Source organism: Canis lupus, chromosome 1 (genome assembly GCF_011100685.1).
Source record: "Canis lupus familiaris isolate Mischka breed German Shepherd chromosome 1, alternate assembly UU_Cfam_GSD_1.0, whole genome shotgun sequence".
Classification (NCBI taxonomy): Eukaryota; Metazoa; Chordata; class Mammalia; order Carnivora; family Canidae; genus Canis; species Canis lupus.
The window spans coordinates 110,053,943-110,081,470 of NC_049222.1; the positions used below are offsets into that span (position 1 = coordinate 110,053,943).

A 27,528-nucleotide genomic window follows, 5' to 3' on the forward strand; every position below is an offset into this window, starting at 1 on the left:
GGGACAGCACTGCTCAGCCTTTTTATCTGCCTTATTGCTAGCACTCTCTCGTGCCTTCAGATGCCCAGATCTTGTTGTTCAGGGCACATGTGGAGTCTATTCCTACCTCAGGGCCTTTGCACTTTCCCCTGGCCTGGAGTGCCTTTGCCCAGGATATTTGCATAGCTCCACCCTTCACTTCATGCCAGTTTTTGTTCAACTGTCAAACATTCCCAGGCAGGCCTTCCCTGACCACCCTACAAAAAATATAGCCCTTCCCACACATCTCACTTTTTCAAGCTCGAATTGGTTGCCGCCTGCGACACTAATTTGTTCCCAGATGACCCGCTGACTCTATTTGTCAGGGGGTGTAGTAGAGGGATCGGTGACACAGGTACCTCAGGCCCAAGTGCAGAAAGGGAATGTCAGGTGGCCCCAAGGTTAGGAGGTCCCCACCCGAGCCCCCACCCAGACCGCAGCCCCGAGGACAGCGAGCCTGGAGGCGGCGGCGGGAGGTGGCACTCAGGAAGAGGCGGCAGGGACCGTGCGGGTCACGGGGACACGGAGCCCCGCCCGGTGCTCGGCGCTAGTGCGGCGGCGGGAAGGACCCTCGCGGGGCGCGGGGGGCGGGGGCGCCGGGGAGACGCGTCTGGAGCAGTGCGTGCTGTGCAGCACCCCGGAGGCTGCCGGCTAGCTGCGGCGGGGCAGGGTGCCAGCACCCCCCGTGGGGGTGGGGGTGGGGGGTGGGGGCGAGGAGGGAGAAGGGCTGGGGGACGCCCTCTCGCAGCAGGTGCGGCTGAGCGAGGACCCGAAGAGGTGAGGCCTAGGGCAGGGGATCCCCGAGGGAGGCGCCTTCAGGCCGCCCGACGGCGGGGCACAAGCCCCGAGCAGGCCCGTGAGCCAAGGGCTCATTCGCGGGTGTTCCCGGGCCCCTCCAGTGCCACCCCCGTGCTGTGTGTGTCCTTGTGGGGTCTGTGGGGTGACGAGATTGGGGCTGGCTCGTGTGTGTCCTGTTTTTGATCCTGTGCGTAGAATAGGGTTGGGGAGATAGGATGGGCGAAGGCAGGTTTTCACTCCCGTTTCCCAGGTGACGAAAGTGAGGCTCAGGAGGCGGGGAGGGGAGCTCGAACCCGGGTTTGTCCTATTCCGGGGCTCCCTCGCAGAACCGCTTAACGTTTCTGAACCTGTGGCCTCAGTGTCCGCCGCCCCGCTGATCCCCACCAACCTCGCCTCCCCCCCCAGGCCTCCCCCGCACCCCCCCACCCCGTGCCGGCCCCTCGGCCCGCTCGAGTCCCAGGACTCCTGCGAATGGGGTCGGGTCCCAGAGCTTCTAGAGGGAAGATCCAGCGACCCGAGGCCAGCAGACGCCGCCGGATCCGCCCCCCGCCCCCGGAGAGGGGAGAGCGCCCGCACCCGCCGCGGCTCCCGCCAGGGGGCGCTCCAGGATCGCTCGGGGAGGGCGCGGGACGCTGCAGACCCTGGCCCAGGGCCTTCCAGGTCAAAGCTCCACCTGGGAGCGTCAGGCTGCCCAGAGTGCACGTTTCTGTAGCGCAGGGCCCTTCGTGTGAGGTCCTGGGATCAGCAGCACCAGCTGCTCTCACCCCGAGCTTGAGCTGGACGAGATGCATCTTCCCGAGCCCACCCCACACCTAGGGAATCACTTGGGTTTGGGACCCAGCAGTCTGTGGTTTTGAAAGCCTCCCAAGGATTCTGCTGCACGACCAGCTGGAGAGGGTCTGCTGTGGGGTCTGGTCATCTCCCGGAGCCCTGGGGTAGCAGTGGTCAGTCCCGGGTGCACACTGGAATCACCCTGCAAGCCCCAGGGCTCTGGGAGCCCCAGCCTCACCCTGTACCACTTGCATGACAATCTCTGCGTATGCAGGCTGGCCAAGGGTGTTGGGAACCTCCCTGGTCGGTCCACCTACCAGCCAGGATGGGAACCAGGGTCCTGGGGGCCCCAATTGGGGCTGAGACATCTGGTGAAGTTCTGGCTGCTTCTGATGTGGAACAGGAATAGGACAAGGAGAGATGATGTCTGTTGGGGCTGATTTGAGCTTTAATACATTATGTCTTCTTCAATCATCTCAGATAGGGGCACAGAGAGGCATAAATTAGCCAGCCCAAGGTCACACAGCTTGTGAGGGGTGGTGCTAGGGGTGATATAAGCCCAAATACCTCCTTACCCTGTCTCCCTAATGGTTCCTCCTGTCAAGGCACACCAACATGGGGCACTCAGAAAGTCCTTGCTATTGCAGGGTGGCACCTCTATGGCCATGTTCTGTTGTTTTTCTCTTTGGGGACACTTAGGGGTGTCCAGATAAAGGCCAGTCTGGGGACAAAACTCTAGTTTTCTGGTGCTTCCCCCCCCCCCTCATGAAAATCCTTGCATGTTTGAAAGCACTATCCTGGAGGCATCAGTGGGCTGCATCGTGGCCTGGGCCATTCAGGTGTTAAATGAAATCCCCTTGGATTAAAAATATGAAAGCCCTGGTACAATTTCAGGGAACCCAAGGGACCTCTGACTCCTGGGCATTACTGGATGTTCATGCCTGGAACACTGGGGATGGGAGGGACAAACTGAGAATCAGCAGGGGGTGGGGAGTGGGGTGGATTTGCCCCCATATCTCTCCTGGTATATCTCACCATCTCCACTCCCACTTTCTTTCATCCTCCAGGACCCCAAACAGACTAGGCCCTCGTGATCATGTGGCTGCTCTTCTCCCAGAGGGGCAGCAGCTATGGAGAGCCCCCCCCACCAAGTGCTACCACTAGCCTGGCATCCAGAGCACCCACTGGGCACTCCAGGGCCAGCCGCATCCAGCGTGGTAACTCCCCAGCCCCTGGCAAAGTCCATCCCTCCAGGTGGGGTCCACACCCTGTCTTCTAAATCCCCTTTTTCCTGCCAGGCTTGAGCCATTTACTGTACCAGTGCAAAGCAGCTCTTAGCATCACTCGGAAGGAACACCAGCAGCTCCTCCTTCCAGTGTGGAAGTGGGTGCGGGCATGTAATTCTTTTAGTTCCAGAGGAAAAAGACTAAGAGGCTTAGGCCAGGACTGCAGCCTTAGCCAAGACAGAGCTGGCCTTCAGGCCTCTCTCCTCCCTGACTTCTCTTTGCTCTCACCCTCAGCGGGGCTGGGGTTGGGGGACACAAGACAATACAGAGAGAGGTCCCTCAGGGCCTACGGGGCCCTAACAACCCAGTCTTTCCCTGATTATAAGCGCCAGTCACAGCACACTACACACTATACCACCATCCAGCTTTTTGGCCTGTTCCTATTGCAGTTTTCGATGTGTCCAGTGATCAGTCTGCCCCAGGAGATATTTTGGGGGCTCGATCGAAACAGATTCCGGGGGCACACAGCCCACTCCAGCAAATCCACAGCTTTGGCATGAAGGGCCCCGGAATCTGAATTTCGGACACATTTCCCAGATACTTCTGGACCCTGCAACCAAGGTTGGCGGGGGTGGTGGTTGGGGAGAGTATATAAAAGTGCAGGCCCTGGGCCGGAACCCAGGGGCATGGGGATGGCGAGCAAAGTGACATAGACAGGCAGGTCACCATCCAGGAGGGTGGGAGTGGAGGGGACACAAGGGAGTGACAGCATAACCCTGGAGCATTCTTCAGCTGCCCAGTCCAGAGCCAGGAAATCACGTGGTAAGCATTTTATTTGCATGTCGGCTCGAGCCCCTTTTTTCTTAAGTTCAAGGAGGCGGTCAATGTTAAGTGTGCAGGAGAAAAGAAGAGAAAGGGGGAGGGGAGGAAATTTCTCCCTAGCATCCTGCCCCCGCCAAGCTGAGCACCTAGAGTCGCATTTGAGAAGTTAAAATCATGAGTGATGCAACCCCTTTGTATGGCTCTGTTTCTTTACATTCCTTGGGTGACTAGAAAGAGTCTTTAAAAACAAAAAATCAATGCATGAAAGATAAACTTTTAACAGGAAAGATGGGTGCTGGGTGGAGATGGGAGGACCACTGCCCGACCCTTGTCCACTTGCATTTTCAAGTATGGTGGCAGGAAGGGCATCTCCACCCAAGTGCAGGGGAGGGAGGGCCGAGCCCAGAGTGGTGATGGTATGGCAGGTGGCTGCGAGCCCCAGGGCACCCCTGCCCTCACCTCACAGCTGGTCTTCTCGCTCTCCCTGCTCTGCTTCTGCTCTGGCCTCTGCCCTTAACACTCTAAGGCTCCTGGCCTCGCCTGCCCTGGGGACTCTCTTGGGCAGGGTTGGCAACCGGGGAGTGTGCCAGAAGGCTCTCCGGCGTTTGCGAAACCATGAAAAACGTCCAGGGGTCTGGAACCTCACTGTCTTGACCTGTTTCCGGGCCTTAGCTCCTTGGGTTGTCCCTGTGGCCACCTGGGCAGCTGGGGCTTCTGCCCTTTGGTTATGTGCCGCTTCTGCCCTCTGGTTGGCTATGGCTTCTGCCCCATCGGATGCAGCCTCTGCCCCCTGGACAACTGGGACCTCTGCCCTTTGATTATCTGGAGCCCCTTCCCCCTGACTACTTGCAACTTCTGCCCTCTGGACAGCTATGGCCTCTGCCCCCTGGACAGGTATGGCCTCTACTCTTTGATCATCTGCAGCCTCTGCCCTCTGATTATCTGCAGCCTCTGCCCTCTGATTATCTGCAGCCTCAGCTCTCTGATTATCTGCAGCCTCAGCCCCCTGATCATCTGCAGCCTCAGCCCCCTGATCATCTGCAGCCTCTGCCCTCTGATCATCTGCAGCCTCTGCCCTCTGATTATCTGCAGCCTCAGCCCCCTGATCATCTGCAGCCTCTGCTCTCTGATCATCTACAACCTCTGCCCCCTCCTCTGTGGATGCTGCTTCTTCCCTCCTGTGACGGCGAAAAGAGGCCCAGTTGATTTTGGGCCTCCATCGTCTTGGGGGACTCTCAGGCACCTGCTCAGCTCCTGTGTTGCCCACATTAACCCCCCGGCTGGCTCTGCCCAGTATGGACGCCCCAACCCTCTCCAGCCTGGTAGAGGCCTGCCGGGCCTCGCCCACCTCGGGGCTGGACCTGGGCGCCCAACCCTTCACCCTCCGCTTCAGCTTCCCCCAGGACACCTGGCTGACATACTCTCGCCACCTGTCAGCCTTGGACAGCTGCGGCCTGGGGTTGTCCTCGAACATGGGCACTGGCAGGTTCACCCGGCGGCGGGCAGGTGGCGCGCTGGGCTTCTTCTCCCCTCGCTGCAGGAAGGCCTCCACCAGTTCCTCGTCGTCCTCGCTCTCCAGGTCGCTCCCTAGAAATTTGCTGCCCAGGTAACTGACTGGCATTTTGCGCACCTTCCTGCTGCGCCCTGCACCTTTGTGACCTTTGTCACCCTTGTCACGCTTGTCTCTGGAGGTGTCGAAGTCACTGAACTCGCTGTCGCTGGCATTGCTGCTGTCATAGGTGCCCACGACCAGGCGTGGGGGAGGGGTCACCATCTGCTGGACTCTCCTCCTCCCTCCGGGCTCCTTGGGCTTTCTGGGGGGCTGGGGCGGGTGTGGGGTGCTCTTCTCAATGATGCGGGCCACGTCCTCCAATGTGCGGCCTTCTTCCTCCAGAAACTGGATCAGCCGCTCCCGAAATTCCGCCTCCTTGGTGGCAGGCTTGGAGATGACCCTCCACACGCCTCCGGCCAGCCTGACCTCCCGGGGGATGAGCAAATAGTCGACGTCCTCCCCGATCTGCAGCATCCCCACCGTGGAGTCCTCCTCCCTGCGGAACACCTTGCCAATCTTCTTAAAGGTCCCAACGGGCTTCAAGGCTTCCACGAGGACGTCCAGATCCACATCTTTGCACACATCAGGGACGCTCCAGAGGATCAGGGAGTCGGGGGATGGGAGGAAGCCCCAGGGGAACCAGCCCCCCACGTGGCTTTTCTCGAGGGTCTTTAAGATCTCCAGGGTGAAATCTGGGCTGGGGGCAACGACCCCAAACTACAAATAGGCCTGAGTCTTGGGGGTGGGGGTCCCAGCAGAACTGCCCCCGGGGAGGGTCTCACCTCTGCAGCCAAGGATGAGCCAGCCCCTCCCGACTCCTCTGCCCGCCACAAAGTCCAGTCTTGACCGAGTCCGGCTCCCCGCCCACCACCGAGGACTGGCGGGAATCAATCCCCAGGATGCTTACGTGAGCCCGGGAGAGGCGAGTCCTGGGGCTCGAAGCCCACCGCCAGCTGCAGACGTGGAGTCCCGGCTCCAAGCTAGTGGGGGCGCACGGGCTGCCCCGTGGCTCTTCCTGCCTCGGGACGCGCCCGCAGCTTGGGAGAGGCCTTCGCACACGAAGACGGCTCTTCAATAAGGCCGAGGCGCTTGGGGGCCGCAGCCCGGCCCCCCAGGGTCTCCCGCCCCCGGGCAGGCGGCCACCCCAGTCCCAGGCCGACCTTGACGCGCCCACAGCCTCCCCAGCCCGAGCGCTCAGCGCCGAGGAGCGCGGGCAGGAAGTTCCTCCTCGCTCTCCCCTCGGGGAGGCCCACCTTCCCCTTCTCATCTTACACTCCCGGACTCGGGAAGACTGACAGGGGGGCTGTCCACTCCCTTCGGGGCGCCCTTATTCCCTCCCCCACAGGGGTGTGGCCGCGCTCCGGGCCTCCTTGGGGCCACCGCTCCCGAGGCGGACGCCCCCGCCGGGGCCCACGTCAGCACCTTCCCTGGGGGAAAGGCGGCAGTTCCCTAACCTGCCCTGCTAAAGCCGGGGCTTCCAGCCGAGCCCTGGAGGTGGCGGTGCTCACGGGGCGGTCCTTTGGAAAGCCACCGGCACTGGAGGTGACCACTTCACACCATGTGACCTTGGGTACCAGCCACTGGCACTGGAGGTGACCACTTCACATCATGTGACTTTGGGTACCAAGAGGTCCCTACCTCTTTAGCCATACAGGTTCCGACCTCCTTACAGGTCGGTGGAGAGATTAGTACCAGGATCGTAACTGCGCTAGCCTCTAGCACCAGGCTTGGCACACGGTAGGTGCTCAATAAAGATTGTGGGGGTGAAGGAAGGAACCGAAGTGTTCATCAGGAGGCGCTGGCTTGGTTGTACGGTTCTCGCATTGAAAGACTATGCAGCTCTGTAAAAAGAAGCATCCGGTGAAAAGGAGAGTCAGGTTTTATGGAGCGTCTCCTGCGTCCTTAGACACCATTCTAAGTGCTTTCTGCAGACTAACTCATGAAATCCTCCCTATAACATTATGATACAGGTAATATGATCATTCCCATTTTATTTTATTATTATTTTTTTAATTTTTATTTATTTATGATGGTCACAGAGAGAGAGAGAGAGAGAGAGAGAGAGAGAGAGAGAGAGGCAGAGACACAGGCAGAGGGAGAAGCAGCCTCCATGCACCGGGAGCCTGATGTGGGATTTGATCCCGGGTCTCCAGGATCGCGCCGGGGCCAAAGGCAGGCGCCAAACCGCTGCGCCACCCAGGGATCCCTTATTTTATTTTATTAAAAGATTTTATTTATCTACTTGAGAAAGAGAACAGAGAGAGAAGAGAAGCAGACCCCCTGCTGAGCAGGGAGGGAGAGGTGGGGCTCCATCCCAGGACCCCTGGATCATGACCTGAGCCCAAAGCAGCCGCTTTAGCGTACTGAGCCACCCAGGGGTCCGATCATTCCCATTTATAGCTGAGGATGTAAATATCACCTACTCGGGGTACCTGGGTGGCTCAGGTAGTTAAGTATCTGCCTTTGGCTCAGGTCATGATCCCAGAGTCCTGGGATCGAGTCCCATATTGGGTTCCCTGCCCAGCAGGGAGTCTGCTTTTCCCTCTCTGTTCATGCTCCCTCTCTCAAATAAATAAAATCTTTTTTTAAAAAAAATCACTTACTCAAGGTCCCACTGCCAGAAGTAATGGAACCTGGATTTGAATCTGAAACAGTCTGACTTGTGTGTATGGGGTTGGGGGGCAAAGGGCCTAGATATGCATCTATGCATCCTGTCTAGGCAAAGGGCCTAGATATGCAACTTAGGTCAGGGGACACCTCTCAGGTAGAAGCGCCGCCAACAGTGGCTGTTTCTGGGGGGTCCCAGAATTGGCAGAGACATGTACTTTTCCTTCAATATCTTTTTGGATTGCTTGGATTTTTAGGAGTCAGAACTGTTAATTAAGCAAGTTAAATTTTTTCTTAAAGATTTTATTCATTCATGAGAGACACACAGAGAGAGACGCAGAGACACAGGCAGAGGAAGAAGCAGGCTCCCTGTGGGGAGTCCAATGCAGGTCTCAATCCCAGGACCCCGGGATCACCACCTGAGCAGAAGATGGAGGCTCAACCAATGAGCCACCTGACACCCAAGCAAGTTCAATTAAATCAAAGTTCCTCAGGGACACCTGGGTGGCTCATTGGTTAAGCATCTGCCTTTGGCTCAGGGTGTGATCCTCAGGTCCTGGGATCGAGTCTCACATGGGGCTCTCTGCATGGAGCCTGCTTCTCCTCCCTCTGCCTATGTCTCTGCCTCTCTCATTGTGTCTCTCGTCAATTAAATAAAAGTTCCTCAGACTTGGCTATGGACACAGCAGGTCAGGATCCCTGGGATGTGGGGCCCAGGATGTGTGAAGCTTCCCAGGTAACTCTGAGGCAGCTAGCTCGGCAACAATGAGCACCACAAGGCATTAGTAATAATAGCAGTTAACTTGCAGGAAGAGTTTCCTTGACATCAGGCACCCTGCTGTGTGCGAAATGGGACTGTTGTTAGGAATTCTCAGAACTATCTGGTAGGAAAAAAAAAAAAAAAAAAGAACTATCTGGTAGGGTGGATCCATGCAAACAGCTTCCTGCTTTCCCCCTCACGGTCTGCAGTGACCCCAACCTAGCAGCTGGAGGAATTTTTTAAAAACTTAGGTCAGGGGACGCCTGGGCGGCTCATTTGGTTAAGCGACTGCCTTTGGCTCAGGCTCCTGGATTCGAGCCCCACCACTGGCTGGCTTTCTGCTCAGCAGGGGAGTCTTCTTCTCCATCTACCTCTGCCCCTGCTCTGCCCCTGCTGGTGGGCTCTGTCTTTTGCTCACTCTCTCTCTCAATTAAATAAATAAAATTAAAAACAAAACAAAACAAAAAACACCTAAGTCAGATCTATCTCTACTCTTTCAAAAATCCTGCATGTTACTTGGAGTAAAATTAAAGGCCTCACCTCCTCTACTTCCCTCTCGCTTTCTCTCCTTCTCACTGACTCCACTCCAGCCACACCTGCCTCTTCACTGTCCATCAAGGACACCAGGTTCATGTCCGCCTCAGGGCCTTTGCACTTGCCCTTCCCAACCTCCAGAATGTTATGGCCCCACCTTCTCTTTGGAGATTTCCCTCTGCTCAAATGACACCTTTTTTAGAGAGGTCATTCTGCACCCCCCTCAACTACAGAAGTGGCCTCTACCCTATCTCAGGAATCCTTATTCCTTTCTAAATCCTATGAGGCTCTTTTCATGATAAAGTTTTTCAATGCATAGAATTGCATCCACTGGATGACAAAGGAAACCAATTGTAATGAAATACAATTTTTTTTTAAACAACGGTTAAAAAAGAAAAAAATTCAACAACGGCAAAAACCCCTGTGAGAGAGTGACTTTAATACAAAGGTATAAAGAAGGAACGCCTGTAATTCTATTTAACTGGCGATGTGGGATTTTACTTCTTGAAGGAACCCGGCAGATGTGGAGAGAAAGAGGGAAGGGAGAGAGGGGAAAAAGGAGGATGCTTGGCGGGTGGGGTTGGTGGAGATCTCAGCGAGGCCTCTGCACAATTCCTGGCTCGCTCGGGTTGTTTTTGCTTTGCGGAGCCGGGTCGATAGGCTTTGCTGGATTTTCTCCTCCCTCTCCCAAGCTCCAGCCCAGCCGGCTCGCGCGCCCCGGCCTGGCCTCCCACCGCCCCGCCCCTCCCCTGTGCCGCGTTTAGAGCCGCCCTGCGGTCTCCACGGCAACGAGCCGCCGCGTCTGTAGAGCGAGTCCCTAATGGGAGGCGAGGGTCCGGAGGTGGGGGCGGCCAGCACCTCTTCTGAGCTTCTCACCCCTTCCTTAGGCCTGATTCCCCCCACTCAGCTTCCTGAAAAGCTACCGGAAACTCAAAATCCCTAGGCTTACCCGTTTGAGGAATGCCGATTTATGAATCCAAGTCCCCAAAGTCAAGAATTCCAAGTGGAATGACCTCGCCTGTTGAGACATTTGTGTTCTGCAATTGGTAAAAGGTGTGTGTGTGTGTGTGTGTGTGTGTGTGTGTGTGTGTGTGTGTGTGTGTGTGTGTTTATGTGTGGGAGTGGGGCCGGGGTAGGGAGGGGAAGATTATCCTCGAAATGAAATGAAAACCTCAAATATCCAACATTCTTACAAAAATTGCCAACCCCTGAGCAGTTCCACTGTGGGTATTTTAGATTACTCAGATCTCTGGCAGGGGAGAGCCTTCGCCAGCCGGCCCAGAACAAACCATTATCACAGCTCCCACTTTTATACTTGGTTAAAAGACATGAAAAATCCAAAAAGAATGGGGGAAGAAAGCAAAACATGGCCTAGATCTCTCCACCCAGCGACACTTGGTTGCCACTTTTAAAAAATCATACTGAAAGTGACACATGTAAGAAAACGAAGTGCCAAAAAGGTATAAAATGAAAACCAAGTCCCCTCTCCCAGCCTCGAGCCTCCAGTGTCTCCCGGCAAAGTAATTACAGTGAAATACTTCTGTATTTTTCCAGAAAAAAAATGCTTACATGTGTAATTTTAGAATCTACCCCAGGGGATTCTTCACATCATCCTGAATTATTTTTATCATGGCACTTACCACTTCCTAGTATTTCCTTATTTATTTATTGTCTCACACTATTGGAATACTTGTCCCAAGAGGGGAGGGATATTTGGTTTGGTCACTGCTGACTTCTCAGAACCTAGAGCGGTGCTGGTAGGTGCTCAGAATGTTTGCTGAATGAATGAAGGAGAGGATTGCACTAGATATATTCCTATAAATTTTGTTTTTTACTGATAATTTACTTTGATTGAGCACCTATTTTGTCCCTGTCCCCCTGCATTTTTTCTTTTACTCCTTACAACCCCTCTTTTTAAAATTATTTTTTTAAGATTTTATTTATTTATTGAGAGACACAGAGAGAGGGAGAGACACAGGCAGAGTTGGAGAAGCAGGCTCCATGCAGGGAACCCAATGTGGGACTCGATCCCAGGACTCCAGGATCACACCCTGGGCCAAAGGCAGGTGCTCAACCACTGAGCCACCCAGGGATCCCCACAACCCCTCTTTTTAAAAAAGATTTATTTATTTATTTGAGAGAAAGAGAGAGTGCATGTGCACGCACTTGCAGGGAGAGGCAGAGGGAGAGAGAATCTCCAGAAGATTCCTTGCTGAGCTCAGAGGTGGGGGGGGGGGGGCTCAATTTCACAACCCCAATCTCATGACCCTGAGATCATGACCTGAGCCGAAACCAAGAGTCTGAGGCTTAACCGATTGAGCCACCCAGCTGCCCCACTCCTTATGACCCCTTTTAAATAAATACTTATTCCCATTTTCCAGATGAGAAAAAATGAGGCCAAAAAAAGCCACACAGCTTGTAAGTGACAGAGCTTTGAATCACTTGGGTTCCTTAGATCCCAGCCCCTGTACTCTTATGCCTCCTTTATTTTCCCAGTTTCCTATGGAGGGTAGAGGATGGGGAGCAAGGTTGATGAGCAATCCCTGAAGACTTCTCTCCCAGGTGACATTTGTAAACTTTGGCACAGTCACTAGATTTGTCTTCAGTCTCAAATGCCCAGAAATCAGATCCCTGCCTAGAATGAATGGGATATAGATTATCCACACTTTTTAACCAGTGGGCTCATTGATGGCACATAGTAGGTCCTCAAGAAGTACAGCAGGAAGGAGCCTTATGGTTCACACTCTGGCCTCCAGAACCAGCCACATAGTTGGGCCACCTCTGCCTCCCACCTCTTCAGCACAAAATTTGGAAGCTGTTTGGTGAGTGTGGAAGCAAAGCTGACAGAATAGCTGTATATTTGAAAAATCATTCATTCATTCATGTGGCACATTTCTCTAAAGCACAGATTCCCAAACCTGGTTGCACATTAGAATCACTAGTGAGGGACGCCTGTGTGGCTCAGTGGTTGAGAGTCAGCCTTCGGCTCAGGGTGTGATCCCAGTGTCCTGGGATCTAGTCCCATATCAGGCTCCCCGCACGGAGCCTGCTTCTCCCTCTGCCTGTGTCTCTGCATCTCACTGTGTAACTCTCATGAAGAAATAAAATCTTAAAAAAAAAAAAAAAAAGGAATCATTAGCGAGAATTTTAGAAATCACAATTTCTCAAGTCCAAACTACTGGATCAGAGAATGTTAGGGTGGGGTATTTCATTAAAAAAATAATCTCCCCAAATGACTCTGACAGAGGTGATGGTTGGTGGGGCTGGGCAGAGGCAAGGGAGGTCCTTGGCCAGCTGGAAATACCACCCGGCACCTGCAAAAGAGCCAGATTGGAAATTAGGGTTTCTCCAATTTTAGCAACATAGAGGGACCCTTACAGGGGGTGAGGGATGGGAATCTCTGAGATCTTGTAATAGTTTGGATGATGGATGCCCATGGATTGCAGCTTCGAATCCCTGGAATTTGAAAATGTGACTTTATTTGGAAAAGGACCTAAGTATCTTTGCAGATATTGTGAAGGATTTTGAGATGAGATTAGCCTAGATTATCTGGGCAGGACTTCAAGAGTGTCCTTATAAGAAAGAAGCAGAGAGAGATAACAGACACAGACGAGAAGCCATGAAGACTCAGTGGAGGCGGGGTGACCACACAGGCAGAGATGGGGGTGATGTGGCCACGAGCCAAAGAGCACCAGGAGCCACCAGAAGCTGGAAGAGACAAGGAAGGAGCCTCCCCTGCCTAGAGCCCTCGGACAGAGCTCAGCCTTGCTCACATCTTGATTTTGGACTTCTAGCCTCCAGAAGCCTGAGTGAATAGATTGTGTTACTCTGAGTCACCCAGTTTGTGGCGATTTGCTACAGCAGGCACAGGATCAAGTCTAGACCCGCCCCCGACCCTGCAGTGTGGCCGCTAATTCTCCAGACTCCAATGAGGAAAGCTCCAAATGAAAACATCCAAGTTTTATTGTGTGACCTTGTCTCTTAAGAACCATTATCCCGGAGGTGAAAGAATTATCGTGCCGTCCTCTGACCCCCAGAATCAGATATGGGTGATGAGACCTGTGGAAGTGTTTTCACATGCTCGCTGTCCCCCCCTCTGTGGACTTCCCTCTGCTGCCTGCCCCTCATTGCTAGCCTCACCCCAGGGTGATCCAAACACTAGATGTCTCTTTTCTCAGGAGTCTGTGAAAACTTTGGCATTACATACCTAATTTTCCCACAAAGATGCCTCTTTTTGCATCTTTATGACTGCCCTCAGCAATGGGTACTATTATCAACCCATTTCACAGATGAGGAGATTGAGGCATGGAAATGAAGTACTTCCCCCAGGCAGCCCACCTCCCAACTGCCCCACTCTTGGTTTCATTTTTTTTAAAGATTTTATTTATTTATTTATTTATTTATTTATTTATTTATTTATTTATTTATTTATTCATTTAAACTGCTGAGCCACCCAGGCATCCCAGTTTCATTTTTTTTTTTTTTTAAATGGTCAGCTCTTGGGATCCCTGGGTGGCTCAGAGGTTTAGCGCCTGCCTTTGGCCCAGGGCATGATCCTGGAGTCCCGGGATCGAGTCTGCATCGGACTCCCTGCACGGAGCCTGCTTCTTCCTCTGCCTGTGTCTCTGCCTCTCTCTCTCTTTCTCTCTCTCTCTGTGTCTCTCATGAATAAATAAATAAAATCTTTTTAAAAAGTAATAAAATAAAATAAAAAAGTCAGCTCTATTGGAGGTATACTTATACAATGTAGTCTTTTTAATGTTCCATGTGGTAAGATTGATTGATTGATTTGAGAAGAGAGAGAGAGAGAAAGAGAGAGAGATTGAGAGAGAGAGAGAGAATGTGTGCACAGTATGGAGGAGCAGAGGGAGAAGGAGAGAGACAATATTAAGCAGGCTCCATGCCCAGCACAGAGCTGGATGCGGGCTTGATCTCACGACTCTGAGATCATGGCCTGAGCTGAAATCAAGAGTCAGATGCTTAACCCACTGAACCACCCAGGCCCCCCTCCAGAGCATACGTTTTTGATGCATGGTGTACGCTCTCTTTGCTGCAAAGAAACTGTGGCATGGGTAGTATCAGCTCCACTTTACAGATAAGGGAACAGGGCCCAGAGAAGTAAAATCACCTCCCTGAAGGCGCACAACTAGTTGGTGGCAGAGTCAAGATTTGAACCCAGGTCTGTGTGTGCAGCTCTGAATCCTTGGATGCTCTCTCCATCGTGTGCCCTGGTGATGCTAGGGCACAGGTTGGGTACTGTCTACCGAGGGGTATTACCCTGGTGTACTCACTACTTTGCCCAGATTCCAAAGCAGCCTTTTGTCAGAACACAGCATATTGTCTTAGGAAGCTGGGCACACGGTTAGTTCAGGAATCTGAGCTATGAAACCAGGCTAATGTGTTCTCTGTGGATGAAAAACACAATGGTCACTGGACCCAGGATCCCAGTGGCCAAAGCTTAACAGCTTCCTCCATCTTAGCCATTGTTCTAAGTCATTTATATGTCTGAATGGATATAGTCCTCCCCACACCTGGTGAAACAGGTTACTACTATCCCCATTTTCAAATTAGCAACCCTGAGACACAGGAGGTTCAGTGGTTTGCCCAGGCTCATGCTTTGGGAGGGAGAGGAGTTAGGACTTGAACCCAGGCCATATATCCAACACTAGCCTTCATCTCCAAACCTCCATACACCAGGCGGAGGCATCTGCTGCCTTAACTGGCAGGTTGCCTAGTGAGAAAGCCAATTTAGAGGAATTTCTGATTCGATTTCCTTATTTACGTCATAGATATTTATCTGCATTCTATATTTATTGCCATAATAACTGTGTTTTTTTATTTTCCATATTCTGATGCCTTGCTATCTGGGGCCTGGCTGGCTCTTGAGGGGCTGCCCCTCCTGGGGTCAGGCAATTCCTAGAGAAAGTAAACAGTACTTGCCCTTGAGCATGTTCTTGAAATGCAAACCAGAGCCCACACCTCCAACTACCTCCTTTAGCAACCTTCCCATTCTGGCACCATCCACCTGTGCTATTCACCCCAGGGCCAAGTCTCAGACAACTAGGGACAGCCCCTAGACCCCAAAATCTGCTGAAATTATTCAAACTAGCCAGTCGCGTCTGCTTATCCTGTCTCATCCACTCCTGCCTGCAGAAACCACAGTGGCATTTAACAAAATCTACACAAATTAATCACCATCGAGAGATATATCAAGCCAGAAAAATATAGGGGAACAATGAGGAGATAAAATAGGGGGAATAATCCATCCTGGGGTGGCCTGGAAGGCTTCCTGGAAGAAGAGACCTGAGGGTTAAGAGTCGGAGGAGTCCTGTAAGAGCATCCTAGGCAGAGGCAGTACAGAGACAAAATTTCTTTGGGTGGGGGAGGAGGGGAGAAGGAGTATGTCTGGGGGTGGCTAGAAATGGAGAGCCAAGGCAAGTGGGGATCTTTGGGCTATAAAGATGTCGAACTTTCTTCTGAACGGGGATGGAGTAAGCAGAGGAGTGACCACACCGATTGATTTTGATTTATCGTTGTAGAGGGATACCGCAGTCCCCAGAAAGCAGAGGGAGCCCAGTAGCCAGAGCACAGGGAAGAAATACCCCAGCCTCTCTTTCCTCCTGCCCTCTGACTCCTGCCGCTGCCTCCCATTGGCTGATCCCAACAAGGAAGTCTTAGGGCACAGGAGCTTTGGTATACAGGGCTCCAAGTTGGCCTCCTGGGGAGCAGAGCAGGGTGGAGAAGCACAAAGAAGCAATCTGGGGAACCCATGGAGAATCACCAGCGCCAGCCCATGGGAATCACATATAGGTTGGCTTCTCGGAGGTTCTGAGCCCTCCTTCAGAATTTTTGGCCCTCAACGAGCACTGTTGAAGGAGCCTCAAAGAGACCCAGTCCTGAGCCAGGAGCACAGATTGTCCTCAGAAAGACCTAGGCTTCTGTCCTTTTGAGCCTTCCTATGTTGTTTTAGGCAGGTCACTTAACCTTTCTTTATTCATAGAATGAGATAAAGTAATAATATACAGCTCATAGTCACTAATCTCCTCTTTTGAAATCCAAAAAAACTCAGAAAGCTTTGCATCACGCCCTCCCTCCATAAAAGCAAGGAACAGCATTTAGAGGCACGATCTAGATTTACATAAGGTTATTTATATTCTTCATTTATTTCCCTTAATGTCAATATCCTACATTTCCCTACAGAATACTAATGGGTTTGATTATGGGAACTGCCCAAATCTGCCCATGGGGTGCCTTACACAATACAAGATATAGTCACTGTATCAGTTTTCTGACATCCCAAACTCTCTGAATTCTTTTTTTTTTTAAGATTAAAAAAAAAAAGATTTTATTTATTTATTCATGAGAGACACACAGAGAGAGGCAGAGACATAGGCAGAGTGAGAAGCAGGCTACCTGAGGGGAGCCCAATGCGGGTCTCAATCCCAGAACCCCGGGATCATGACCTGAGCTGAAGGCAGATGCTTAATCACTGAGCCACCCAGGCTTCCCAATTCCTTTTTTTTTAAATTTTTTATTTATTTATGATAGTCACACACAGAGAGAGAGAGAGAGAGAGAGAGAGAGGCAGAGACACAGGCAGAGGGAGAAGCAGGCTCCATGCAGGGAGCCCGACGTGGGATTCGATCCCGGGTCTCCAGGATCGCGCCCTGGGCCAAAGGCAGGCGCCAAACCGCTGCGCCACCCAAGGATCCCTAATTCCTTTTTTTTTTTTTTTAAGTTTATTTAAGTAATCTCTACACTCAATGTGAGGCTCAAACTCACAACCCCAAGATCAAGAGTCACATGCTCTTCCAACTGAGCCAGCCAGGCAATCCCCAAACTTTCTGAATTCTGAAGCATGTCTGACTTAAGATTTTGGATAAGGGGTTGTGGACCTATAGTGTCATACTTTGGGGGTTGGGAAGATATAACAAATTAATGAGTATGAAAGACTGTGCACAGTGCCTGGAATACAGAATGGCTATTATCTTATTCCAGATAAACCATTTCACCATTTCCATCAGTCACTAGAAGCCGAAAGTTGTGTGTTTTGTGTTCTATTGGCCATGAGATCTGATGACACTGCTTTAAAAAAGATAATATAGCCCTGGAAAACTTCAGGCAACCCATGGAAGCAGTTTTCAAAAAAAAAAATTTTTTTAGCAGCTAGATTATTTTTCCCTTTTAATTAAATTTATTTTTTGAAAGATTTTATTTATTTGATATGGAGAGAGAGCACAAGCAGGGGGAGTGGCAGGCAGAGGGAGAGAGAGAAGCAGACCCGCTGGGGAGCAGGGAGCTTGACGTGTGTTTTGATCCCAGGACCCTGGGATCATGACCTGAGCCGAAGGCAGATGCTTAACCAAATGAGCTACCCAAGGGCCCCTATTTTTCCCTTTTTAAAAAAGATTTATTTTAGAGAGAGCATGTGCGAGTGAGGGGAGTGGCAGAGAGAGAGAGAGAGAGAGAGAATCTTGAGCAGACTCCCCACTGAGCGTGCAGTCCAATGTGGGGCTCAATCCCATGACCCTGAGATCATGACCTGAGCCGAAATCGAGAACCAAATGCTTAACCAACTGAGCCACTCAGGCGCTTCTAGATTATTTTTCTAAATTAGATCTAGCATAGATTCCCCCAACATATCAAAGAGCATACTGTGATCGCATTAACATACATTTATTTTATAAGTTCATATTTGTACAATAGAGCATCAACCACAAAGAACAGTGAAGAATTATAACGGAACCCACTCTTGGAAATGGGAGTTCACCGAGGCCAGCTGCAGGCTTCTATATCAGCCAGCACGTCCAATTTTGGGGGGCATTTTCACATAGGGTTTGCTGTGTGCCAGCCAGGTCTCAACTCACACAGATAACTGATTTCAAATGGTAACAGGTTTGCACAACTGCTTGCTTTGCTGTGTTAGGAAACTCTTCCAGAAAACCTTGAGAACTGGTAGATTTGGTTCTGGGGGCAACAATGAACATTGACACACATTCACGTTGTGTATCACAAATATGAACGTTATATGGGGAAACACCTGAAACTCACAATAAGCACAAATACAGTCTTGATACTGCAATAAGACTATAAGGAACGTCACACTGTCCCTTGTCAGGATATAATGACTGTGCCTTGGTGGGAGAACAGCATGCAACAAGCAAATGTGCCTGAGGTCTTATTCAAGCCCGGACTCTGAGGAAACAGTGAACGCAGTAGCACAATACACACCGTGAGTACGTTTGCTCAGGCTGGAAAGTTACAAGGGCGAAAAGGATCAAGAGAGGACTACAAACTTCTAGACCACAGATGCACTTGAAGAGTAAATATATGTGTGGGGAGGGCAGGAAAAGCTGGATCCCAACCATTGCACAGGAGAAAAGATGGTTGAGGCGATGATTCAGAGCCAGCTGGGGGAGTTCACAGAAATCAGAGTCTTCCAGATTTTAGGTTGTCAACGCAAGGGAACTCTAAAAATCCCTTCTGTCTTGACCATTGCTCGGAATGCAGGGGCCTAGGAGGAATTTCTGACCTCCTGAGGGTGGATCCGTTGCCTGTACCCTGATTGCCAAGGTGAAGAGGTGGGTAGAGAATCTCCACTTTTTGGCCCTGTTAGGGGGGCCCCAAGGGGCAGCCTCACAGAAATAAGAACAGGGCTTGGATGCTGGAAGTCATAAAAGTGACCGATGCCCACCACAGTAATACATTAGGAGTCTCCACTCTTACGATTTGGTAGGTAGGAATCTGAGCCTCTGGGGGTGTGGTGTATAAATTGTATTTAAACAAAAAACAAGGGATCCCTGGGTGGCGCAGCGGTTTGGCGCCTGCCTTTGGCCCAGGGCGCGATCCTGGAGACCCGGGATCGAATCCCACGTCAGGCTCCTGGTGCATGGGGCCTGCTTCTCCCTCTGCATATGTCTCTGCCTCTCTCTCTCTCTCTCTCTCTCTCTGTGTGTGTGACTATCATAAATAAATAAATCTTTAAAAAAAACAAAAAACAAAACAAAAAAAAAAACAAAAGAACTTCAACTCAAACCTTTGCAAATCCCTGAACTAATGGAAGTTTGTAAAATCACAAATCAGATCTCCCTGAAATAGAGCTCTGTCTACCCATGGACACTTGGATTTTACTTGATTCACTTTTTTGCCTGTTTTTTTTTTTTTTTTTCCTCCACCATCACAGGAGACTCCAAAGTTAATGTTGTTAATGGGTAACTCTTGTAGGTGACCTCTTAATTATTTACCTCCTTTTGGACTATTTCCTGAAGGTCTTGCCTTCTGTTCTTTAGAGTGGGGAGCCCCCTCTGCACAAGTCAGAGCTTCTGGAGTTGAATTTGGGGAGACCCATATCCTAACCCCATGTGCCAATCAGAGCAGAAGAGTCTTATGTCTGACCATCCTTTGTCCTTGTAAGGGAGACTGAGCGTGTACAGAACAGTGATAGCTCTTGACAGAGTAGGACACAGAGCACTGAGCTTCTCAGGTGTGGCAAGCAGGCAACTCACTTTGTCAGGCATGGCTTCTGCTTGCCACATGTGAAACAGTGTGGCCCACTCTGGATGAGTTTGCACCAGAGGTGCATTCAAAGTCCATCCTTTTAAAAGATAAAAAAAAGGGGGGGGGGCGGTGTTTAGACTTTGCAATAGCAGGATTTCCAGCAAGGCCCAAAGCTAAAAGTCTGTGTGTCTTCCTGGCATCAGGTACTCAGCAAAAGGGGCTGTCCCCGACATCAGGCCTGAGGGGACAGGAGGGCAGGTGATGGTTAAGGAGATAAGTGGCTTTTCTCCAGCAGCGGATTTCCCCATGTTCCTCCTGCTTGGCTTTTCCTCAACTCTGGCAAGAGACCTTCTGCAAACCCTTGAAATCTGGGACCCCGTTTCTCCTCTTGTGGTTTCCTGCCAACACCTGCTCATGCAGGGAGGTGGGGGTGGGGAAGCCCGCAATCTCCAGGTTAACAGTGCGATGATGGTGATGCTGATGCTGATGTGCTTCTCTCTAAGACTGCGAGCGACCTCCCGGCTCGTCCCTTGGGGTCTCCCGGTTGTTAGACGTCGTTTGCCGGGTGTTCACTCTCGCCCACTCAGACGACACTCACACACATACCCAGGTGTCACTCCCACAGTTACAGGTTACCCACAACTACTCAAATATTACCCGCTCTGACTCATACGTTGGGTTCAAACTCAGATGCTACCCACGCACTCAAACAGCACGATGCTCATTCAAGTATTCAAGTAACTCAGATGTACCCGCACCTACTCAGGTATTAATACGAGTGCCAGGAGGCCAAGGTCTGGGTCTCTCTGCTCCCTGCCCAGCGCCTGGGACAGCGTCTGGTATACACTGCGGGCGATCAGAAAACGTTTGTTGAAAGGCGGAGTGATCCATACTCAACCAGATGTTGCCTCTGTCTCCTCAAATGGAACCCACGCCCAGATGTACCCCAGTAACTCCCGGGTTCCCCAGACTCCACCAGCGCCGTGAAGGCAGGGTCTGTGTTTCTGTGTTGGGTTTGCACCCGGCTCCTGGCTCCTGGAACAGTGCCTGGGACATAGCAGGTGCACAGTAGATGTCTGTGGAATGACTGAATGGCCCACGCTCACCCAGACGTTCCCCACCTCACTCGGATGTCACCCACAAGTTATTCACTCGGGTGGAAATGCCCCCCTGCTCACTCGGCCGCCACCGCCCCTCGCCCCGCTGCCCCTCGCGCCCTCCCCACCTCACCTCACAGCTTCTTGTCGGAGGCATGGTGTCGCCGACGGTTTTTCTTGTGCTTCCGTTTGCCTCTCTTGTCGTCTCCAGCCTTGCTCTGCTTCTCCGCGGGGTCCGGAGGTGGCGCCCCGACCGCGCCCGCGCCCGCGCCCGCGGTGGCCCCGGCCCCTGGCTTCTCCCCGGGCCCGGGCGCCCGGCACTTTCTGGCAGGTGGCTCTCTGGGGCCCGTCACCGTGGGGCACAGCTCCTGCCGCAGGACCCGGGCCACGTCCTCCACCGTCCTGCCCTCGCTCTGCAGGAAGAGGTTCAGCTTGGTCAGGAACTCAATGTCCTGCTTCCGGGGCATGTAGACCACCCTCCACATGCCGCCCTTGCCCTTGACCTCCCTGGGGATCGCGGCATAATTGATGTCCTCCTCCAGCCGAATGATGGCTGCCTTGGTCCGCTCTTCTTCCAGGAAGGCCTTCCCGGCCACTTCGAACTTGCCCAGGGGCTTCAGGGGCACGCGGATGATCTCCTCGAATTCCTCATGGTCGCAGTCCTCCGGGATGCCCAGGATCATCAGGGACTTGTAACTGTCCACTTCCAGGGCCTTGCAGCCGTGCTCCAACAGAGCAATGTCCTTCACCCCAAAGAGCATCTTGCCCAGCTCCCGGAGGCAGCAGTATGCCCGCTGGTGCACACCCGAGCTGCCTCGGGAATCCAGGGAATGATCCAGGATGCCACGATCCTTCCCGAAGGCTAAGGAGGAGAGAGGCCTCACCGGCCGGTCTGTCCAGACTCCAGTCAGGGATGCTCTTGGCCCTGCCCTCAGGGCTGCAGCGTCCAGATTTCTGTCACCTTCTCCCGAGAGGGCTCTTGGGAATTCCCAGGGACTTACACGGCAGGAGGCAGAGGTGTTCTCTGCCAGCTGGCTGGCGTGGGTCCCGGGTCCGGGCAAGGCCGAACCAAGGAGGGTCTGAAGATGCACTTCGCCTCTCTTGGCGATGGTCTCCAAAGGGCTCACCGGTCCTGGCAATCTCGGCAGATCTGGGACAGGGGACCTCCTTGGGGCTGCTGCCACCGGGGTGTCGTGGGTGAGGGCCCAGAAAGCAGGGTGGCTGGTCTCTGGCGGTTGGGCCGGAGGTTGCCTTCGGTGCCCTGTGGCCCTGCTAAGACAAGGATGTGTCTGCTGCACTTGCTCCCGCAGTGACGTCACCACCGCCTCCTTCCGCTCTTCGGCCCTGAAGTCTCCATGGCAACCGCTGGAGCATCCCCTCTGCCATTGGCTGGGGCCGGCCGCATTGAAATCAGAGTCCAGGGGGGTCACTCAGGGGTGAGGGGTCAGCCATCTGCCTTCGAAAGCACCCTCCCTTCTCCTTTGAGAAAAGGGCTGATTCCAGGGGAGAGGGGACAGAGAAGATGCAAGAAGAGCCTGGAACATCTTTTTCTGGGTCAGAAGGTAAGGAAATGCTCCAAGAATGATGAGAACAGGTGGAAGTACAGAGAGCTAGCTTGAAGGACTCCCACTGGCCAAATCGGGGACAATTTGAGCATCAGTATTAAAAATGAGATCATAGGGACACCTGGGTGGCTCAGCAGCTGAGCATCTGCCTTTGGCTCAGGTCATGATCCCAGGGTCCTGGGATCCAGCCCCAGATGGGGCTCCCTGCAGGGAGCCTGCCTCTCCCTCTGCCTATGTCTAAGCCTCTCTCTCTGTGTCTCTTATGAATGAATGAATGAATAATAAATAAATAAATAAATACAATCTTTTAAAAATGAGATAATAAACCGCTTGATAGAATAAGAATCCATGAGTCTGTGTAGTTATAAAAAAGTTAATAAATGGAAAGTTCGGTGGAGAAGTGTGGGCTATACGTTGTCTCACAGAAAACTTACAAATCAAAAGGAACAAGTGTCTCTTTCCCTTGGAATGTCCTTGTTTGTAGGTCACACCCACTACAGCATGCAGGGCACCATACTGGCAATTTTCTCCCAAAATGGTTCAGAAGGGAAAAAAAGTCCTTTGTTCTGTACTTGCAACTTTCCTGTAAATTTGTGATTGTTTCAGAGCTATTTTCTTTTTTTTTTTAATTTTTATTTATTTATGATAGTCACACACAGAGAGAGAGAGAGAGAGAGAGAGGTGCAGAGACACAGGCAGAGGGAGAAGCAGGCTCCATGCACCAGGAGCCCGATATGGGATTCGATCCCGGGTCTCCAGGATCGCGCCCTGGGCCAAAGGCAGGCGCTAAACCTCTGCGCCACCCAGGGATCCCAGAGCTATTTTCAAAAAGAAAAAAGAAGTGCCCCGCACGTCTGGTCCCCTTCACAATGTCCATTTCTCCCCCTTTCTGTCCCAGTAGCAAAAGCCAGAGTTTGAATTAGATCGACATCCTCCACAAATTCCCAAACTCAAGAGTTGGGCGAGGAATGGCTTGAACTAATTAGCATAATCCCACCCCTTTGCCACAGTGATTGGTTCAAAAATGGTCACCCAGGTAACCCAGGCCTAAGCCAGTCAGTGTGCTGTATCTCCCTGCTCACGGGGATTGGCTAAGGGCTGGACACCTGAACTCAGTGCAATTAAAATGAAGCTCTGGAGTTTTTTTTTTTTTTTTTTTTAAAATGAAGCTCTGGAGTTTTGAGACTAGTTATGAGGATTATGCTCCTCCCAATAGATGTGAAAGAACCAATATGGGAGGTGCAAGAGGTCATCTTGAAACCGTGAGAGAAGCTGTTCTGAGGATGAATTCCACATCCAGAGGAAAGCAGAGCGGCGGGAATCACAGAGAAACCAAACCATTGTCCCCGCTGTCTTCACAGACTTCTGGATCAAACCATGCCTGAAGTCGAACCCTCTGAAACCTTATTTTTAACTTTTTAAATGAAATGCATTTATAATGAGAAGTGTACAAGTTATAAAGGAAAATCTAGAAACTGAATACATTGTATAACCAGCACCCAAATCCAATAAATGAATGTCATCAGCATCCCCGGAAGATGTCCTCTGCTTTCTTCAAGTCACTATATCCTGTCAAGGGTAGTCACATCCCTGAGTTTCACTAGCATAAATTCATCTTTTCTGGTTTTGTATTCTACATAAATGGAATCGCTCTGTGGTTCTTTTTTTTTTTTTTTAAGATGTTATTTATTTATTCATGAGAGACACAGAGAAATGCAGAGACATAGGCAGAGGGAGAAGCAGGCTCCATGTGGGGAGCCTGACTCAGAACTCAATCCCAGGACCCTGGGATCACAACCTGAGCTGAAGGCAGACGCTCAACCACTGAGCCACCCAGACACCCCCACTGTCTGGTTCGTGGTCAACATATTTGTACGTATCTGTTGGTTATAAGCCTCAGCAGATGTTAAGCTAGTAGATACTCCCAGTTTCTCAAAGTAGTTGTATAATTTTACACTCCCCTAGCAGTACTTGAGAGTTCAAGGTCCTTCACATCCTCACTATCACTAGCTATTGTCAGAATTTTCCACTTTGGCAACTTGGGTGTGTGTCTCTCCCTGTGGTGTCTCCTGAGTGGAATCTCATTGTGTTTTTAATTTGAATGTTCCTGATGGCCAGTGACATTGAGGATACTTTTTTCAGAGGCATATTGGCCATTTGGATACTTTGTGAAGAGTCTGTTAAAGTCTTTCACTTTTTTTTTTTTTAACAATGAGATTGTCACTTTTCCTTATTGATTTGTAGTTTTTAAATTTAATTTAATTTAATTTTTGATTTGTAATTTATATAATCTGCATATTGTCTCGATTGCTTTAAGCTGATCTGACTTGGATTTTCTGCAACTTGTATCCAAAATGCAGCTTCATTAATACAGAGAGACTTCCAAGTATTTACTGCATGCAACATTTGCTTTGTCTTTTTCACACCTTGTAATTGTTGTGGCCATGATTATATTATATTATGTAGGCACAATGTTGGGCTAGTATTTATCATGCAACTTCTCGGGGTCCCTGGGTGGTGCAGCGGTTTGGCGCCTGCCTTTGGCCCAAGGCGTGATCCTGGAGACCCGGGATCGAATCCCACATGGGGCTCCAGGTGCATGGAGCCTGCTTCTCCCTCTGCTTGTGTCTCTGCCCCTCTCTCTCTCTCTGTGACTATCATATAAAAATAAAAAAAAGAAATTTCTCTTTCTCGCTCTCTCTTTAAAAAAATTTTTTTTTTTATTTAGATATTCATGAGAGACACAGAGAGAGAGAGGCAGAGACACAGGCAAAGGGAAAAGCAGGCTCCATGCAGAGAGCCTGACATGGGACTCGATCCCAGGACTCCAAGATCACACCCTGGGCTAAAGGCAGCGCTAAACCATTGAGCACCCGGGCTGCCCTCTCTCTTAAATTTCAAAGACACCTCTCCAACTCTCAAAGTATTTCCTCCTCTGAGTTATCTTGGGAGCAGAATATACAAGTGGAATGTGTGAACATGGGGCACCTGGTTGGCTCAGTAGTTGAGTGTCTGCCTTTAGCTCAGGTCATGATCCTGGGGTCCTGGGATTGAGTCCTGTATTGGGCTCCCCCCGAGAAGCCTGCTTCTTCTTCTGCCTAGGTCTCTGCCTCTCTCTTGGTGTCTCTCATGAATAAATAAATTTTTAAGATTTCAAAAAGAAAAAAAGAACATGTGAACTTGAGGGCAGGACTGGCAGGGACCTGGAGGTGACCCAGGATGCGAAAAACCCTTTAACTGGGAGTCAACCTGAACTCCAAATTTGGCCTCTCCAGGAGACCCTGCCCCCAGCGCCTCACAATGGCACCTCCCTTCATCTGTGAGTGGCCACACTGAATGATTGGTGTGTTAAGTCAGTGAGAACATAGGGCAGCGCGCGGTGATAGAAGGACCTTGGACAATATCTTGGGGACTATCCATTGTAAGTTGGAGGGAATTGCTTAGGTCAGAGGCCACCAGCTGCAAGCCTACACACGGGAAATTAGACTTCAGATTATTTGTTTTTTCTTTGACAGAAAGTGAGAGAGAGCATGAGCCAAAGTCGGGGGGAGGGGGAGAAGCAGACTCCCCATGGAGCAAGGAGCCCGACATGGGGCTCGATCCCAGGACCCTAGGATCATCACCTGAGCCAAAGGCAGATGCTCCACTGACTGGGCCACCTAGGCACCCCCATATCAGTTTTATTTGGCCCACCCTACTTTCCAAAAATTTGAATCAATAGCCAACTTTTAAATTCCAAATTTGGAATAAAATACAGATTTCTGGCTTCCCTTAAAAATGAGAGAATCTGTCAACATAGACCCTTATTCTCATTCTGTTAAAATCTGTTGAGGCTGAGAAGCTTGTCTCTCTTTAATGGAATCCCTGCTCTCTAGTTTTTCACAGACCCCATCAGCCCCAGTTGTACCCCACCCCACTCTATAGTTATGCATCTACATTATCTACATTGTCTCTGTAGGTGCTAGAATTTGACAGGTCTAATTTTTATTTTTATTTTTTTTTGAACAGGTCTAATTTTTTAAAAAAGATTTCATTTATTGATTCATGAGAGACAGAAAGAGAGAGGTAGAGACAGAGGCAGAGGGAGAAGCAGGCTTCCTGTGGGGAGCCAACGCAGAACTTGATCCCAGGACCCCGGGACTAGATGCTCAACCACTCAGCCACCCAGGTGCCCTTGACACGCCTAATTTACACCATTAAATGCATCACTGTTTGTTTTGTTGTTTTTGTTTTTTTAATTAATTCACCCTTCAACATCTTTGAGTTATTCTCCACAAAGGGATTTAACCATTAATGGTGTAGATACCAAGTTGTCCTGGGCACAGAAACCTTCACTTCTGTGTCAAGCTCCCCTGCACCTCACTGATGCCTTTAGTGGGAACACCCCTCAGATCTCATCTTTTCTCCTCTCCCCTTCCCACCATTCTAGACCCTGTTATGTCACTTCTTCCCCTTATGTCATTTCTTCCTTTTTCCAGCCCATGTGTACAATGGTTCCTCCATTAGCAGAGCTAAATTACTTTCAGGTATAGAAGAAAGTAGAGAATAGTTGAGGTCTGTTTGATGCCAGATTGAGGATCTGTAACAATATTGATGCTGACAATAATAACACCACCACAAATACTAAAACTATTACCAGTAGTTTTTCTTTAAATTTTATTTATTTATTCATGAAAGACACAGAGAGAGGAACAGAAACAGGCAGAGGGAGAAGCAGGCTCCGTGCAGGGAGCCTGACACGGGACTTGATCCTGAGTCTCCAGGATCACACCCTGGGCTGAAGGCAGCGCTAAACCGCCGAGCCACCTGGGCTGCCTTATTACCAGTAGTTTTAACATTGATTGGTTAACTTCTCTATTGGTCAGGATAAGTTAAGTTATGCAGCTCATTCTTTCCTTCTTTGGGCTGTGTGGTGATTTTGTTCTATCTTACTTAGCTAAGCAGGGCTTATGTACCTTTCCCTGAGTGGCTCTGGGTTAGAGCTATCTAAAAAAAAAAAATTGGGGGGGCGTCTGGGTGGCTCAGTAGTTTAAGCGTCTGCCTTCAGCTCAGGACCAAGCCCCGATCTGAGCAGGGAGCCTGCTTCTCCCTCTCTCCCTCTGCCCTTCCCCTGCTCCTGCTCTCTCTCTCTCTCTTTCTCTCTCAAATAAATAAATAATAAAAGAAAATTTTGCATGGGGTTTAAATGGCAGATAGTCACTATAGAAGGAAGGTCTGCACAGCATCCAGGCACCGCAGTGGCTCATGCATCTTGCCACTGATCTGCTGTCTCATCTCTTGG

The 27,528-nt window shown here is 50.8% G+C and overlaps 2 protein-coding genes and 1 long non-coding RNA gene across 5 annotated transcripts in view; 1 reads left to right on the forward strand and 2 right to left on the reverse strand.

The window, feature by feature from the left end:
- PNMA8C (PNMA family member 8C) overlaps positions 1-22,017 on the reverse strand; it is a 33,922-nt gene extending 11,905 nt beyond the window's left edge. Inside the window, exons 1-2 of one of the 3 annotated variants that reach the window (XM_038528504.1) lie at positions 20,816-22,017; positions 6,603-7,028 (exon numbers count right to left, since the gene is read on the reverse strand). In XM_038528504.1, the coding sequence (XP_038384432.1) occupies positions 20,817-21,443 (627 nt within the window). In that variant the 5' untranslated portion in view covers positions 21,444-22,017 and the 3' untranslated portion in view covers positions 6,603-7,028; position 20,816. Of the gene's footprint in view, positions 1-6,602; positions 7,029-19,227; positions 19,824-20,815 lie in introns of those variants that run through there. The other 2 variants (XM_038528505.1, XM_038528506.1) reach the window with 2 other exon arrangements.
- On the reverse strand, positions 2,018-6,403 carry CCDC8 (coiled-coil domain containing 8). The gene has a single exon (XM_038528503.1). It carries the CDS (start codon positions 5,659-5,661, stop codon positions 4,096-4,098), a length of 1,566 nt encoding a protein of 521 aa, XP_038384431.1. The 5' UTR covers positions 5,662-6,403; the 3' UTR covers positions 2,018-4,095.
- A 58-nt stretch (positions 22,018-22,075) lies between the features above and the next one.
- LOC119870964 lies at positions 22,076-23,775 on the forward strand. Its single transcript, XR_005354557.1, has 2 exons — positions 22,076-22,244; positions 23,464-23,775. It is a non-coding gene; the product is annotated as an uncharacterized LOC119870964 (long non-coding RNA).
- Positions 23,776-27,528: the final 3,753 nt, after the last annotated feature.

Excerpts from the sequence above, each read along its gene's own strand:
- CCDC8 (XM_038528503.1), bottom strand. The coding sequence starts at position 5,661 with ATGCTGCAGATCGGGGAGGACGTCGACTATTTGCTCATCCCCCGGGAG.